General features: G+C 34.8%; 4 protein-coding genes across 10 annotated transcripts; 1 reads left to right on the forward strand and 3 right to left on the reverse strand.

Moving 5' to 3' along the window:
• Positions 1–1,566: 1,566 nt before the first annotated feature.
• LOC114879778 lies at positions 1,567–4,894 on the reverse strand. Of its 5 annotated transcripts, XM_046288334.1 has the most exons (5): positions 3,857–4,201; positions 3,646–3,733; positions 3,448–3,572; positions 3,078–3,199; positions 1,567–2,345 (listed from the first exon to the last, which is right to left on the reverse strand). In XM_046288334.1, the coding sequence occupies exons 3-5, from the start codon at positions 3,475–3,477 to the stop codon at positions 2,117–2,119; spliced, it is 381 nt and encodes a 126-aa protein (XP_046144290.1). In that variant the 5' UTR covers positions 3,478–3,572; positions 3,646–3,733; positions 3,857–4,201; the 3' UTR covers positions 1,567–2,116. The 5 variants fall into 5 exon arrangements, with proteins under 5 accessions (XP_046144290.1, XP_029050868.1, XP_029050867.1 ...); XM_029195035.2 differs by having other exon boundaries at positions 3,448–3,545; positions 3,646–4,201; XM_029195034.2 differs by having other exon boundaries at positions 3,646–4,201.
• A 231-nt stretch (positions 4,895–5,125) lies between these two features.
• LOC123988394 (transmembrane protein 267) lies at positions 5,126–6,191 on the reverse strand. Its single transcript, XM_046288333.1, has 3 exons — positions 6,101–6,191; positions 5,577–6,027; positions 5,126–5,506 (listed from the first exon to the last, which is right to left on the reverse strand). Exons 2-3 carry the CDS (start codon positions 5,862–5,864, stop codon positions 5,174–5,176), a joined length of 621 nt encoding a protein of 206 aa, XP_046144289.1. The 5' UTR covers positions 5,865–6,027; positions 6,101–6,191; the 3' UTR covers positions 5,126–5,173.
• On the forward strand, positions 6,144–7,831 carry LOC114879780 (c-Myc-binding protein). Of its 3 annotated transcripts, none has more exons than XM_029195040.2 (3): positions 6,144–6,375; positions 6,800–6,921; positions 7,003–7,831. In XM_029195040.2, exons 1-3 carry the CDS (start codon positions 6,352–6,354, stop codon positions 7,145–7,147), a joined length of 291 nt encoding a protein of 96 aa, XP_029050873.1. In that variant the 5' UTR covers positions 6,144–6,351; the 3' UTR covers positions 7,148–7,831. The 3 variants fall into 3 exon arrangements, with proteins under 3 accessions (XP_029050873.1, XP_029050875.1, XP_029050874.1); XM_029195042.2 differs by having other exon boundaries at positions 6,167–6,354; XM_029195041.2 differs by lacking the exon at positions 6,144–6,375 and adding an exon at positions 6,410–6,580.
• On the reverse strand, positions 7,644–8,894 carry LOC114879779 (prefoldin subunit 3). The gene is made up of 3 exons (XM_029195039.2): positions 8,784–8,894; positions 7,874–8,420; positions 7,644–7,792 (listed from the first exon to the last, which is right to left on the reverse strand). Exons 1-2 carry the CDS (start codon positions 8,865–8,867, stop codon positions 7,932–7,934), a joined length of 573 nt encoding a protein of 190 aa, XP_029050872.1. The 5' UTR covers positions 8,868–8,894; the 3' UTR covers positions 7,644–7,792; positions 7,874–7,931.
• Between the last annotated feature and the right edge of the window lie 8,047 nt (positions 8,895–16,941).

Below are 16,941 nucleotides of genomic sequence, written 5' to 3' on the forward strand. Positions count from 1 at the left end.
CAGTACAAATAGATTATCGGTGGATTATGTTCTCAACAACACGTGCAATGCATCTTATTCAATTCTGCGGGAAAACGAAAGAATAACATTGCTATCTGAATGCTCGAAGAATAACATATGTCCCGTGGCAGAGGTTTACGGGGTGAAAACTAACCACCCGTAATCCTGCCCGATTAGGAACATAAACGCGGATTCACGGGGTGCGGTTAAGTTAAACACTCGACAAATTGCGTGTGTCAGAAGCACTTATGTAGGTATATCTAAATAGAGAGGGTGTGATATTCTCGATATTATAATAAATAGGGAAATCTGTATGTGTTATTCAGGTATACCAGTATGCGCACTTGAGTGCAACGTAGATTTCTTTTAGCTAAGAACAACGGTATAAGGGAGGAACCTTTACCGTTTACAGAAATCTGCAGATTCATTTCTTTAGGCTTCTTCTGACTAATAAGAGAAGTACAAGGGTAGAGCCTCCTACTGTTTGCCTTCAGGGTTGGAGGAACCAGAAAGAGCTCAGATGATCCCAGGCTCTCGAATCTCGAATCTTCCATCTTCTTAAACAAAAAATCATAATTAATAATTTTAGAAAGTATAAGTTGCTCACAGCTATACGAGGGGTGTAAATCCAGAGACAAGGCCAGATGTCGCCTTCGTACATGTACGTTCATACATACACAGGGCACACCTGTTCAAGATCGTACGTACACACACAAAGGGGATAGGCTTGCGCGCAATCAAGGCGAAGGGGTGCTTTAGCAGAGTCGCCCCATGGTTACCAAGGGAACGGCACGTAACGCCGCCCACAACCCTCGGGCTGTCTTGTCCGATGTGTTTGCTCGATGATTTTATACCAATTATGGCCTATCCCCATGCTATTGCCTACTCCCCGTAGCATCGTCTGTATCCCTACCCCTATGTCCTCATCGCCACCCACTTCGACGTTGCGTATATCGGTCGGATGGTGCTCCACTTCTGTCCTAAAAGAGATCTGCAAGTACCTGGTGCAAGCACTTACGCAAAGATGCGGATCTTCTTGGTTGCATGTGCTAGCTACATCCTGGGGGTGATTTTCTATTAAAAAAATATAATTTATTGCACTTCAGATTCATAAGGCTTTAGTAATTAATCATTAGAGATCTTTGATAAAAGGTCAAGGGAAATCCCTTGTCTTGCTAAAGGAAGCGCCTATTGTCGCACCCTTTAAGCACCTATAGATTTTGTTAAACGAGTCTCTTCGTGGTTGAAGAATATATTGAAGAGTCTTGAGAAACTGAAACACCATGATGGTATTAAATTTCTGAGCTGCCACCGGATCGCGAGGGGATAATTACCGGGACACACACGTTGTTCGGGAGTTAGGTAGACATTAATGGAAATGCACGATAAGGGGATTACGAACGGTCGGAGGATAAATATAATGTACCGTTTTATTGATGATACGCGATCTCCAATTGTATCGCTTTTTGCATAAAATATCCTGTAATGTATCGTTTCCAATGTTCTGTATAATTAAAGGGATGTGTAATTTTTCTGGATTATTGTTGAAATGGATAATCAGAAGGATCTGTAACATGATAACATTTATTATAAATAATATACACGTTACAAACGAAACAAATGCTGTATACAGACCTTTGGAATAAAATCGATGTTGAGAGATGGAAAATAAATAATTAAAGAGACTAATGAATAGTTGACATTTATGTAATATTTTTTAGTAACTTTAATTAGTCTATATACTGTATATATAGAGAACCATTTAATTCTTATCAACTATGAACACATATCATTCTATTTCCCTGAGTGACTAATGTATATGGCGTCATCTGCTAGCAACTGAGTGTACCACTATCAATATGATTTCTCTGAGAGTCATTATCATTCGTAGAAAAAACAAATTAAGTACAGATTTATCTTCATTAATCACCGTTTTATGAAATATCTTTTTGCTGTTCAGCTGAAAACTAATTCTTTTAAAGAAACCATATGTATAAATATCATTTATATCAAATGTGGTTTCAATTCACTATAAAGTGGACCTAATGAATTACACTAAATTAATGAATCTCTTAACTTACTGATATGATCTATATGTTACAAACACAATTAATTATTAAAATTTCGATCGTGCCTCGTGATAAGTCCCATAATGATAGTCTTTCTTCGTTCCAAAATCATCGTTAAAATTTTCGGAACCGCTGTACATCGAGAATCCACGACGGGACAACAATTCCCCTGGGACAATCGTCGGATTTGTGTAACAAAAGTCCGCCATCATACTCGTTTGTCTATTCAGTTGATTGGACCTGAACAATTTCATCGACTTAGTAAAACAATTTTTGCTAAAAGAACAGAAAGCATTAATATAGAAGCAATTCTAGAAATGTAATCAAGAAATTCCGTCACGAAATTCACCTTTCAATCCTTCGCAATCGAAATCATTTCCTAAGGCAATCATTTCTTGCAATGGTTTGCAAATGTTCAAAAGAGTTAAAATAAATGTTATCATGACCCAATTTTGAATTGCAAACGATTAAAAGGTGTCAGAATTGAAAAAATAATTATAAAGAAAGATAATGGTCGCGTGCAAGCCTTTTAATTTCTCTGTACCCGTCTCGCATTCTTGAACCGAGATAAGCTAAACAATCGCGTTGCGCGCGGCAAAGATACGATATCAATGCGGTGAGTCATAAATTAATAGAAATACTATTTTTTCATTTTCTTCAGTCGCGAATTGTCCGCAAAAATCATCGCAATTTTACTCTTTAGAATGTAAATCTTACGTGACTTATTCGGATTCCTAGCTCGTCGAGAACGTGGCTCGTCCCAACAAAACGAAACGTCAGCTATGCCACTAATGCCCATGATTTTAATCAAACATGTTCGGTTAAATGCATTTTTTCCACGAAATATCATTCGACAAGCCAACAGTTGTGCTGTGAGTTTTTATCATTTTCTTTTCAAGCGAAGCCAAACGGTGTTAACAATTAGAACACAATGCAATTTGCAAAGCAAGGATTAGGAATGGTAATTTACATGCAAATGGCTTCACATTTCAAAGAAAACTTACTTACCCGTCTGTACTTAATCGATTCACTTTGACAAATAGTACGAACACTAAAATGAAGAGCAACAGGAGAGCACCCGCGGTTACACCGCCTGCTATCGCGAAATACAATAACAACTCGTTGGCATCCTGCAAAAAAAAATCATACAATTAGAGTTAAATTTGAAACAATAAATAATTTATATTACTCAACTAGAATTTATTAAAGTCTCCACTCTAAAATTCATTGTTTCCACCCAAGACAATTAAATCATAAATATTCATTGTATCGCCATATTCGGAGTGCACATAATATTTGTATCATTCTAAACATGTTCACAGCACATAGAGGATTAATTATTAATCATTGATGCACTTAACGAGATATGGTTGTTTACCTCCGAAAATTTATCTCTCGTAATAGTCATCAATTAGATGAATTTCTCACAAACGAGAAAACCTTTTCACTTGCTTTGGATTTTAACTATCTAACTACCTAAAATGTGCCAATCACCGGTAACCTCTGCATTGATAAATAATTAGAAAAGAAGAAAGAAATAAGCACGCAAGAATGTTAAACAATCTTTACTACGCACCGTTGGTTTGCACTTCCTCGAACCGGCATTTCGCAACCCGAGTTTAACGCGTCGGATGTCAACACGTTATGAAAGTCAATAAATAGCACTAAACGGATAACAGGAAGTACAGTTTTAATATACCATTGCGAATGAAATAATGGAAGGAAAAATGTCTATCTAATTATTTCCAATCCCCCGTGAATCTTCTATGCATGCTTCCATCGCATACCGATTCTTCTTGCGCCAATTCAACCTTGAAGTCACATAGTTGCATCTCTAATAAGCGGCCACCATTCGAGCAAGTCGTAATTAGCGTTACAAAACAAGCTTTATTCCAACTCTATGATTAACCTCGATCCTCGTGAAAGCACCGACACAAGTGCAACGATCGAAACCGTACGAATTGATTAATTATTCGGAAACAAGGAGTCATGCGAGTCTGAAAGTTACCGTTGTGTTACGTATCGGTAAACGGGCACTTGGCGTAACAACGACCTTGGCGTATTATGCTCCAGAAAAACTGTCTATTTACCGATACGATTCGTAAGATTTAGAAAAAATAATTACAACGTGATCTTACCATTGTAAATATACAGAGAAGTTAAAAGCGACACGAGACCTCCCCGAAGACAATACTCGACTGGCGTACACAATCAAGATATCGGTATCAGCGTGTTATCGTAGCCGTCGTGATATCTGTGAAAATCTGGTGGCATTGTAAAGCTCCTGTACTATAAAATCGTGAAGAATTTTGTTCCAGCACGAAGTTGAAAAAAAAAGTAACACTTCAATGAGTCCTTAACTACACTGGTCACTAGTTAGGCGCGAAAAAATAATTTAAACTAATTATTAAATAAACTTCTCGGGTGAAAATTAAACGATAACACAATGAAAACACGAAAGATTCAACAGGATAATTATATAGTAATTTCCGCCTGCAAGATTAACAGTTTCTTAAGTCTATAGACTTTTTAGAAGCTCGCATGGTTTTTGAACGAGATAGATAAATGAACACTAATGGTAACACTCAGACGAGAGTGAAGTAAAGTGTGTAACAGTGCCAGCAAAGCAATACTGAATGCTGATAAACCCCTCCAGCCTGTACAAGGTGTAGACGAGTACGTGTGTGTGAGCGACTGACTTCTTGTAAGGGTACCGCGTCCTCCGCGCTTGCCAATCGGGATCTTTAACGAGTACGTGGGTATCATTCGATGTTTCCACTAGAATCTAATACCATTTTGCACTCCAGACACCAGACAAACATTGACTTGCACGAATGATGACCGTCTATTAAATACACCTGTCTTTGGAAACAACTATGTAAACAATATGGACGCAATAAATATTTCTTAGTTACGCAAGCTCTCCGCCTGTTTTTTTATCGAAAAACTTGTCCCTTTGACTTTATTAAACAACCATTTTCCTGTATTATAGAAGAATAAATATTGTGTTACATTACAAAACATATACGTAGTATATTATTTAAAATATCACAGTATATGTACAATATGTGTATATATACAATTGGAAAATATTTTTACATTATTTACACTATATCAATTAGTGTCATATTACTATAAGTTTTAGATTCATATAAAGAAGAGATCATGAGCCATTGTAGCACATGAGGAAGCATCATGCTCATACTTAAATACAGATAATATGGAATAGGCTGTGTAGAGCCAATAGGACAGAACCATAAACCCCTCCTTGTGCCATCTCGTATGTGATGACTCAAAAAACTTGCTAATATTATCCATGAATAATAGCCAAACCTTGGATGATTAAGAAAATTTGAGTAAAAATTGAACATAAGCCACAGTGTTATAGGAACAGTGGTACAATGCAGAAACGGGCGTTTTTCTAAATGCGTAGCATCCTGTAAAATGAAAAGAGAAACATTAATAAAATGCTACATTGTCAAAACAAAAGGTTATGATACTACTCACATTTATCTTCCAACTAGATGCCGCGATAAAGTGATCTACATCGATAAAAGACGACAGACAAAAGCAGCAGAAAATACTCGAAAAATTTTGAATAAGAGACTTGTTTGACAAATTTAAAATCACAGCCCAAGTAAGACCACCGACAATCGCGTGAGTGGCATTGTCAAAAATCGCGCGTGCCACAACGGTCTTCCCATGTTTCAAACCTTCGTCCCCAATGAACGAACAAATGCCAATAGCACCAGTCAACGCTACACGTAAAAAAATGTCTCTCTTTAATAGAAACATTACAATAAACTATTTAAAAAACGTCAAAAATTCATGTTCATTGCACCTAAATACAGTAAAAGTATATATTACAAATTCTACCTCGCCATTTTGGAATGTTGATGTCTCGACATACTATATTCCTGCGTTCTTCAGCTATAGTCTATTTCAGCTAAATTTCCATCTGCAAAATTAATATATTTTTAAATTCTATACTTATTAATAACATTTTAACTGCGTTTATAATTCTCTATTACGTTTCATATGATGGTTCATCCCTTGATTAATTAAATTTTATAGCGACACATGAAGTTACCGAATAACATTAGCTGTGGGGCGAGGCGGGATACTTTTTGGACATCGTCGATGTCAATCGAAATAAACTATTATCACATTCGGAGTTTACTATTGAATATTATACAAATTTCGTAAATTGAGTCCCGGTGAAGCAAGGTGAAAGAAAGGAAACAGGTTCATTATTTGTTACACGCGACATACACTATTCATAATGGTAAATAATCTTCTTTCTCAGGTAAAATTTATTTCGAATATGCATTGTTTTGAAAATCACGTATGTTATGTGGCTTTTGTTCTAATCGAGCGGTGTTATTGCCATTCTCTCGTGTGATTTTACAGACACATGTTATCGGAATTTCACGGAATTATTTAATAAAGTAATATTATTAAAGAATTGTTATAAAGTAATTGCATAATTCGGCGATATGTCAAATTTTAAGGTAATATATTTATTCGTTTTGTGATTTTGCTCAACATGATTTTCAGCAATGCTGTTTTAATAATTATAAATTTACGTAATTATAAATTTCTAATGATTTTATATTGTAAAATTTTTTTTAATTTGCTAAGTGTATTAATATTTACAAATATACAGATGTTTTATAATTACCATATGTTCAGAAATTTTTTTGTAATTTTTGCAATATTTATTTGTTTAGCCACCTGATTCTAAAAGAGAAGAATTTCGGAAATACCTTGAAAGGGCAGGGGTTATGGATGCTCTTACAAAGGTACTTGTGTCTTTGTATGAAGAACCAGAAAAGCCGGAAGATGCATTGGAGTATCCTTTAAACAAAGTTTAATTAATGGATTAATATATGATTTCAGTAGTAATTCTTGTCTTTCCTTAATTAAGATATAGATATATCCGACAAAATCTGGGAGGAATTACAGATGTTGATGTTGAAGTAGAAATGTTAAAAAAAGAATTGGAAGAAGCTAAAGCTAAGATTATCGAGCTAAAGGCAAAATTGGTGAAATACGAACCGGATGAAGGTGCAGAATAATTTAAATAACAAAATTTTAGACTATACTTCAATACTAGTCTTTGCTGGATACTGATTTTCTCAGAAAATCAGACCACCTATGTGCCTTACAATAGATATAGCAAATCACTTTTTAAAAGGATTTAGAATATAAGATAAATTAAGTTTAATTTTGCAAATTCCATTAATTATAAGTCTATTCCATAATCATTTCTCAATCATGTTTATAAAACCATAGATGATACTTTCCATTTAGCAAAATTAAATGCAGTTACTAACATAGAGTATAATTTGTAATGAAACTACAAAAGCAGGATATAATAAATTAGAAAGTAAAGCTCAAATCAAGTTTTGTTTGATGTGATATTTCTATAACAAATGTATTATTTTTTTTATACAAATAGTGTATATCTTTTTTATTTTGCAAAAATTATCAAACATAAATCAATTAATGTAAGTGATTACTAATATAATAAATGTGATAAGAAATCCTATTGTAGGTACATAAGACATCATATTAAGTTAGAATTCAGATGTATTTGTGGCAATATACATAAATATTGGTGTATCTAGCTTATAACCTAAATGTATTTGAGTCCTTTATTTCACTGATAGTTTCAGATGACAGAGTTTTCGTTCACAAGCTCTTTTTTTTGACAGTGTAACCTAAAAAAATGATAAAATTATACAATCAGTATTAAAGTACATGGAATTCATATAACATTTATTTCACATGTATATAATTACCCTTTAGGTTTTAGGCAATCATTGCATGCAAATTGAATTTATTAAAAAGAAACAGTTTTCATGTTGATTTAGCAGCTTGCCTGCGTTTTACTTCCCAATTATAAATGCGTGCCATGTTTACTTCAGTTGTTGTAAATTGATCTCTGACAAAGTCCAAGTCGTGCTCCACGTAGCTTAAATTTCTCTTTGCAGCTTCAATATTTTTTGTTAACATCTCTTGTGCATCGTCCAGTGTATATTCTAACATAACATTTGCTCCCAACCATAAACATACTTTATCAGTTGGTGGAATAACAGCCTTTGCATAAACTTGTTCCGATAAAAGAAACTGAGTTTCTAATTCCTTGCTGTTGTCTTTTTCTTCCTGTAATTTTTTGATCATATCCAATGATCTTTCTAAATCTGGAATCTGTGCCTTCAGTCTTCTCCTCTTATTCATCAAATTATATTCAATAAACTTATATTTGCCATGATGATCATCCAGCATTCGTAGTACTTTGTCCACTGAGTCATTTTCGGGTTTTGCCATAAATGCGTCGACATCGTCCTACATAAAAAAGTTTGCGTGAAACGTATTTGTTTTATACTAAATTCAAATATTACAATGTCCATTCCTTTTGTGACCATATAAGGTCTGTACTACGAGGAAAAAATTCGGATACATTCTTATAGGTTAAGGTACTGAAAGAAATAGAATTAAAAAGATTCTTTACAGAAGCTATAAATACAGACGGAAAAGATTCACGATTCTTTATTTTTAACAGAAGTTTTCATCTACTGCCATGAGTACTACTTTTTCGAAAAAATATTCATGGTAACTAAATATGAATTAAACATATACTATTCTTGCATTGATAACAATTTTATAATAATATATTATACAACGATCATTTAATAATAATGCACTTACTACAAATTCGGCCTCCGGTATTCCGGCATACGACTTTTTCTCTTTATCCTGACCAGTCTCCGTTTTATTACCACCGTCTTCCATCTTGAATCACTATACAAATTCTCATAACACGCGATTGGTTTCAGGTGATGCAAGCGTTGAAAACTTTACAGACAGTCCCTAGAAAAATCTCTAGAAACGAGAACACATATTACGTCGTCATTCCTAAACCGAATGCAAAAAAATTTGAGGGACGTGTTCAGGAGGCCCCAAAGAATGGCGCTCTGGTCCTTAAAATATTGACATTTATGTCTGTCAACGGTCAAGAAAATGCCCCTGCATCAATTTATTCGCAATATAAACATTTCTGCGAATTGTATGTCCGAATGGGTACCAGACTAACATTCTATGGGTCAGATAGAACAAAACGAGCACCTAAGGGATGACGTACAAGCCTCCAGGTAGAAGAAATTTGAGAATTACGATTTTCACTCGCAAAACACTTTGAAAAGGTAAACCAGACCACAAATTTAGTTCCTCATTTTTTTCTATAGGGCGCAGTTCATTCGTTTAGTATGCTCGATCGCGGAATCAATCGTAGCTCGAGTTTGTGAAGCTTGCATCGCATAGTATTAAAATATTATATTAAATTGGGTATTAGATATCAAAAATACATAAAACAGAAGACAAAGTTGAAGAAAAGACCGGAGTCGTGACTTCTGACATCATTTACACATTGTCTTCAGAAATGCGTAAGCTGAAAATTTATACTCTATTTTGTCAATACAGATACGAATTAAAATAACATATTTCTCATTTATTCTGCTTTTATGGTGATAATTTATTAAATATCATTAATATCTTATGTATTTTTCTATCTTTTTTCTTATATTTCGGTGCTTTAAAGTGAAAAAAGTAATCTTGATCATATTTCAATATGGCGTTGATAATTTTCAACGAATCTTTCCATACTTTTAATGTTAAAGTTTCAAAGCAATTCGAAGTTTCTACCAATGCCTGTGATTGGTCATCCATTATGGCGTCCTTCTATTTGGACCAATCAGATTCATCGTTAAAGGGTGCGTTGCGCGGAGTGCGGTGGAGTGCAACAGTCCTCTTCGAAGCTTCGTCCGTTTGGCACGTGTTTGCAACAGGTGAGATTAAATTATCTTCAAATATTAAATTAAATTGCCGATCGGGTGTTAAAAGTACAAAAAACAGAAAAAACCATCGAAGAGAAGTCTAGATTCTTGATCTTTGACATTAATTCGGCATTTTCTTCAAAAATACAAGAGTTGAAATTTTTTGCTCTTGCCGTGAATTGACAATGAAGTTGGAAGAACAGAATTTGAATTACTTTCCCTTTTATATCGTTAATTTCCTAACCAATATTGAACGTTTTTAATATTCTTTCACACAATTTACTGTTTGATATTTAATAACGTTCTTTCTTGAGCATCGTAATATTATGAGATCTGTTCGTCTACCGGCTTCGGTTCGGCTGGGGACGAACATTACCGAATAATATCGAACGGTGCTGATCGGTCTTCGGCAGGAAGGAAGGTCTCGCCATTTCTCTCGCGAACGTCAAAGTGACAAGACGTGTTGAGAGCATCCTTCCGTATAAGTAGTAGGTGCGGATTCTACCTATTAAAATATTTTGCATAAATCATAGTTCGATCGTTTATTAGTGATAATTTTATTATTGTTCATTAAATTTCATTTACATAAATTCGTATTTCTTATTTGTTACAGATATTTGATGGATATTGAAAGGACGCCATGACACCTGATATGATATTGAAATAGAATTTCGTAAAAATTTATTGTTTTAATTTATTCTAATCAATTGTTAACATTTATTATTACTTGTTTTTTGTTGAGTCGTTGTTAATTGTAAGCATATTTGATAATCACTTGCTACCAAAGTCAAGAAAGAAAAGATTACAGACATTTTTTTTCTTTAACCAATTCATCGAAAAAGAATAATTAATTTTTCATTTTATTAAATAATTTCGTCCAGTATTTTAATACATTTGTTTTAAACTAGAACAAAATTGAAATAATTCGTATTCTACTGCAAATGATTGCTTCTCTTCTGCAATTATTAATTATTTTAAACAATCTATTTTTGTTAAATCGTAATAATTATATTATAATATCCAGTTTTCGATGCAAGTTTAAATTAAAATAGAATCACGTTTTTAAATCACATGCTGTTTAAGCATGGTTAATTATTGGACTTTGCTTATTGAAAAGAATTAGATAATTTATAAATCATGCTGTAATAGAATTTCCAACAATTTGTAGTATGCTTACAATCTCAACAACAAAAATCCTCTGCTTTAATATAATAGTCTATTATCTTTATTATCTTATTTGATTTTCTATCGATGTAATATTCATTGAAATAATTATCAACAATTATTTAAAACATTTCATTTCAATCTAGGATCAATATTCAGCTTTAACAATATTTATACTTGTCGAATATATTTCACGAACATAGATATTTTCATTTACAAGCCATTAATAACAGTATTTCCGTTACGAATGCTTAATAAGAAGAATGTTGTTTTGTATATTTCCACTCATCCCCAACCTCCTCACTAATCTTTTCTTCCAGGAATTGTTGTGGCCGCGCGCAAGGCGGTCGGTAGAGTCAGTGTTTGTACGAACATACTTTCAATGTTTTGATTTTTGCAAGGGCGAACTGGCCCTGAATAGAGTTGCGTTTGTATGATTAGGAATCACGCGAAAGTAGTGTCAGTGTTTGCTGCGTATTATAAAATATTTTCTAGAGCATCGCGGCTCTGATTGTTCTTTTTCTATCGCGGAAGTAGAGTCTCTTCAATTGTTCGCCGGAAATTATTTACGGTCGCGTTACTAGTAATTTATATCTTTATTTTTATTTTTAATTTTTTTTTTTTAATTGCTCGATATATCCGGTAGTAGAGTCAATACATCACTGAAGAGGAGTCTTGGGCGTTGCTCCATAAGGAAAGAGTGTAAGTATCTTATTACTTTAATTAATTTTAATTCAAATAGAATAATTTACAATTTCAACGTTTAATAATTGAGAGTTCTTTTTAATTGATATAAAATCCAAATTCATATATAATTTTATTAGAATAAAAATTGATAATTTGCAAAATTAATCGTAATTCTTCTTTTTTTGTTACAGATGAATTTTTGGATTTTCTGGTCGAGTTCCTGGACATCCTTGATGGCTTTCTTGACGACGTCCGTCTTCTCCTACGAGGCAGCCTCCTACGAGGCAGCCTCCTACCTGGTGTTTGACTGTCGGAAGAAGAGTATATCTGCGAACGGTGAGTCGCATGTTTTATAGTTCCTCCGGTGCCCAATCATGTCGTAGGACGAATGGTCCGAATCGACACGGGTTACCGGTTGTATACGTGGTTAGCGAGCACAGTGACCATGGGTATGCTTATACTCATGTGTAGTAACATTTTTATTGTGTTTTATTTCATTTAGTTCAGGCTAGATCTTCTTGCACTTCGCGTTTAAATATTATTTCTATTCCACATATTCCAATAGATATTTATGAAATATTTGAATGCTTTTAAATAATCATGATACAATTTTATAATAAAACGTGGAATATGAAATATTTTAAAATTAAGTAAATACAGAAACAATTTTATTTAGTTTTTCTTTAAAGGAGAAGTCAGATACCATCTGATTTAGTTATCATAAAGATTCAAATCGATATAATATGTATACTAGATATACATATTAATTATGCTTTTATATTAATTTAATTACATTTTATATATTGTAAATTGAAATATAATTTGAGAATTTTTTCCGAGTAGTAAAGTTCAATTCCTTCTATAGTGAAGTTTAACTTATTTACACGTTCATAAAAAAATGAACAATTTATGTGCAAGAAGACAATTCGTGACGGGTAGATTTCCAAGCCAGAGTGATCTATTTCAACACATTTTGCGTATTCTTGAAAAATCACTCTGAGGAGGGAGTCGCCCGAGGATGTTTTATTAATTTTCAGAATAAATTCTTGTTTCATTGCAAAGAATTCTTAGAGACATTAAATTCTTTTTTATTAAAATTTTGCATTTCTTAAATTAGTGTTGCGCGAGAGTAAATATGACGATGCACTGACTAGTATTCGGTGGGAATCCTTTTGGTTTTTAAACTCAATCCTTTTTATTATTTAATTAATGAAATTAGTTACAAGGATTCCGCGGCATAAGACCGTGAACACCATCTCATGGGAGACAAACCCATGCATTACTAGGCCTTTGCAGGCGCAGTTTTATAATACGGAACATATGAAAATATGTTACCATATTCTAAACTGCAGTCCTTTTGTCTATACTATGGGCGTCCGTCAATCTGACACCGTTGGATGCAACGTGTTGGACGGGCGGGTAGCGCTCTTAGCGAAGGGGTGCATCCTGTCCTGGCGTTACGACGTCCAGGCGGGGTGGGTGGTATGTAGCGTCTGGCGTATGAACTAGGGGGCGTGAGACCCTTCGTTGCCAGCTGATATTAGCAGTGCACCATGTTTGCGTCATAGTTGCTCTATTTCGCTTTTCAGTATTTGTTCTTAAAGCTATATATTTACAAAGTCGAGTCACTTTTATTAAATTAAAATAGTGAAATATTAGCCCGTTAGATGTTTATGTACTAATCATGTTTATAGATCAGGATTTTCAGATTTAACCCCTTCCGTGTTTATTGTCAAAGCCCATTCACGTGCCCAGGTGCTACTTGGATGGGTAGAGACAATGAGCACGATGACCTAGTTCATAAGAATAAAAATTATTAGCGGCTGGCATTGTGTTAGTATATCGTGCACGACGTAATCTCCACATATGGTGTGTGTGTTTTTAGGCTGTGGAATTGCGTCGGTTTAATAAATTTTTTATTTAACTTTTAATTTGAAATAATATTTTATTCAACAAGATGTACAATGAACGTACAAACCAAATAGTATTATTACCACTACTATTACTATATTGCCATTATTATTACCATGATTATTACAATTATTATGAAATATTCTATAAAGTAGTTAATTAAATTTTGTAATTATCATTATACGCAATGATTGCTAGCCTTGCCAGACGATTTCAGTGAAAAATGGTACGTACCGTAGAGTGTGATGTGAGATGAAACTCGGGTGTCGGAGGCGTCCCGGGACGTTCTCTCTAGTGTAGGCCTTGCGCCCGGGTGGAGTGTATGGGGGTCGTGGAATGAATTTTTGTGAGAATGTGATTTTGCCTTTTTTAAATATAGCGTTAGGTAGGTAGGTAGTATACCTTCTGGTGTGTGTGATAGATTGTAAGTAGGTATGGCCGGGACAGGTTGTCACAGTCTCTTGGTCGGGTAGGCGCGATTTCGCGTGATCAACCTGTACCTGGAATATATTTGAAGAATTGACGATACGATCGATACGAACGGAGTATGCCGTTCGCCTTCTATCTATCTGTACAATTTTTCAAATTTTTGGCGACTTCATAAGTCGTCATACGCGATCGCGATGGCACGAAACGCACAAGTTCTGCTCGAGCACGGCACGTGTGCACAAACAACGACTTATATAAAGTCCTTTTTCGTCCACGTGTCAATTAGAGTTTCGCGATTTTTCTTTTTTGTTGATTGTTTATTTTTTTGTTTTGCGAATTTGCAAGTCTCGAGCTTTAGATATAAGTTTCAGGTGGGTGGACCGCCCGAAGAAAGAAGGGGCTACATGCCGAAGCGCCCCGACAAACTGTCTTTCAAGAGGGGAACTACTAATGATTTTGCATCCTTTTGCAAAAAAGGATGGGAAATCATTATCGTTACTACTTTGTCACTGTGCTTGCCTGTAGTTGTAGTTTTGTAATTTCAGGAGAAGAGGGGGCCCGTGACCCCCATGATTTTGGGCAAATCGCGTTTTCAATTTAGTGTTGCGAATGAATATCGATCACGGTTCAATTTAATGTTGCGTATGCATGATTATCGCGATTTTCATTTAGTGTTGCGAACTTTAAATATCGCGTTTCTTTCTTACATTGCTTTACAATAGAATTGAACTTTTCAATGTTGATTGCTTTAAGATTTTTGAGAGTTTTGCTTTTTAATGTTCATTGCTTTAGTGTTGCGAATAAAAGATTCACGGTTTGAGAATCCCCTTTTTTTGCATTTTAATTGCATGTCTGTTAAAGATAGCGTTGCGAATGACATTAGCGCGATTGTTTCCCAGTGTTGCGACTTATAAATACGCGATTGTTTTGCATTAGTTTATAGAGTTCCCTGCTAATTAGTGTTGCGATAATGAATATTCGCGTTTTGCATTAGAGTTGCGATATATGATGAAATGCCCAGAAACGATCCAGTGGAGTTGCCATGGTCCATAAGGCAGCTATGGACCAGCTGCCGTGATACAGCCTTGGATTGGCTGTACCCCTTTTTTAGATTAGTGTAGCGTGTTACAAAATTCGGTAGATTTGAGTAGTGTTGCGTTACAGTGCGCGTTTTCTCTTTTTTTCTTTTTTTCAGCTTAGTGTTGCGCATAATGGAGCAGCCTTCACGCGTACGCTTTTGTACATATTATATAATTAATGAAATTAGTGTTGCGAGTAAAAAATTCACGGTTTGAGAATCCCTTTTTTCTGCATTTTAATTGCATGTCTGTTAAAGATAGTGTTGCGACTGACATTAGCGCGATTGTTTCCCAGTGTTGCGACTTATAAATACGCGATTGCTTTGCATTAGATTATAGAGTTCCCTGCTAATTAGTGTTGCGGTAATGAATATTCGCGTTTTGCATTAGAAATGCCCAAAAACGATCCAGTGGAGTTGCCATGGTCCATAAGGCAGCTATGGACCAGCTGCCGTGATACAGCCTTGGATTGGCTGTACCCCTTTTTTAGATTAGTGTTGCGTCTTACAAAATTCGGTAGATTTGAGTAGTGTTGCGTTACAGTTCGCGTTTTCTCTTTTTTTCTTTTTTTCAGCTTAGCGTTGCGCATACTGAAGCAGCCTTCACGCGTACGCTTTTGTACATATTATATAATTAATGAAATTAGTGTTGCGAATGAATTCGCGATTGTTAATTAGTGGAAGTAACTATGACTCACATTCGGTGGGAGTCCTTTTAAGGATTCCGCGGCCTGAGACCGTGAACACCATCTCATGGGAGACAAACCCATGCATTACTAGGCCTTTGCAGGCGCAGTTTTAGAATATGGAACATATGAAAATATGTTACCGTATTCTAAACTGCAGTCCTTTTGTCTATACTATGGGCGTCCGTCAATCTGACACCGTTGGATGCAACGTGTTGGACGGGCGGGTAGCGCTCTTAGCGAAGGGGTGCATCCTGTCCTGGCGTTACGACGTCCAGGCGGGGTGGGTGGTATGTAGCGTCTGGCGTATGAACTAGGGGGCGTGAGACCCTTCGTTGCCAGCCGATGTTTTGTCATAGTTCAGAATATTTGCAATTTTGAAATTAGTGTTGCGTGTGATTTCGGTTTGTTTTATAGGGTTTGCTTAGGGATTGCTCTTATGGGCAGTCAAACTTCTCTTTTCAGGTTCCCCTGTACCCTCCCTCCCATTGCCATGCCCCCATTCTTTTTTCTTCCCATTTTTTAATTTTGAAAATTTTGAGCATTCGGTTATTGGAAATACTGTTAAATAATATATGAATTTAATGTTTTCAGGATATTATTAGATACGATAAAGTTTTAAAGAGAACTTTATTCAAAGTTTTATTTAAAATGGAAATTCATTTTATTTTTTGATGATTGGTGATAATTTATTTCAAGGAATATTTGTTCATTCGAGATAGCTTATTAAATTTTTATTTTACTTTATTTAAACAAAAGTAGTGGATAATTGTTGTTCGAGTTGTTCAGTTTTCATTTTTGATCGCGATGTTTCGTTTCAAGCTTACGGAGAAGCTAATTAAATTACTTTTATAAATTTTCAAATTCGTTTTCTGAAAAGCAAGGTCCACTCGCGATTTTCTTTTCAGTTTTTTCCATTTAGAATAAATTTGCATTGAAAGGTGTATTGAATAATATAATGTAATAAAGTCGAGTAGAGTCGTGGTTGTACGTAATATATATTGCAGTAAAAGGCAGTTGTTTCAATTAAAATATTGTGTGCTATTTGTCGCGAAATGAACGAATATTAAATACAATAA

Source organism: Osmia bicornis, chromosome 13, assembly GCF_907164935.1.
Source record: "Osmia bicornis bicornis chromosome 13, iOsmBic2.1, whole genome shotgun sequence".
NCBI classification, from domain to species: domain Eukaryota; kingdom Metazoa; phylum Arthropoda; class Insecta; order Hymenoptera; family Megachilidae; genus Osmia; species Osmia bicornis.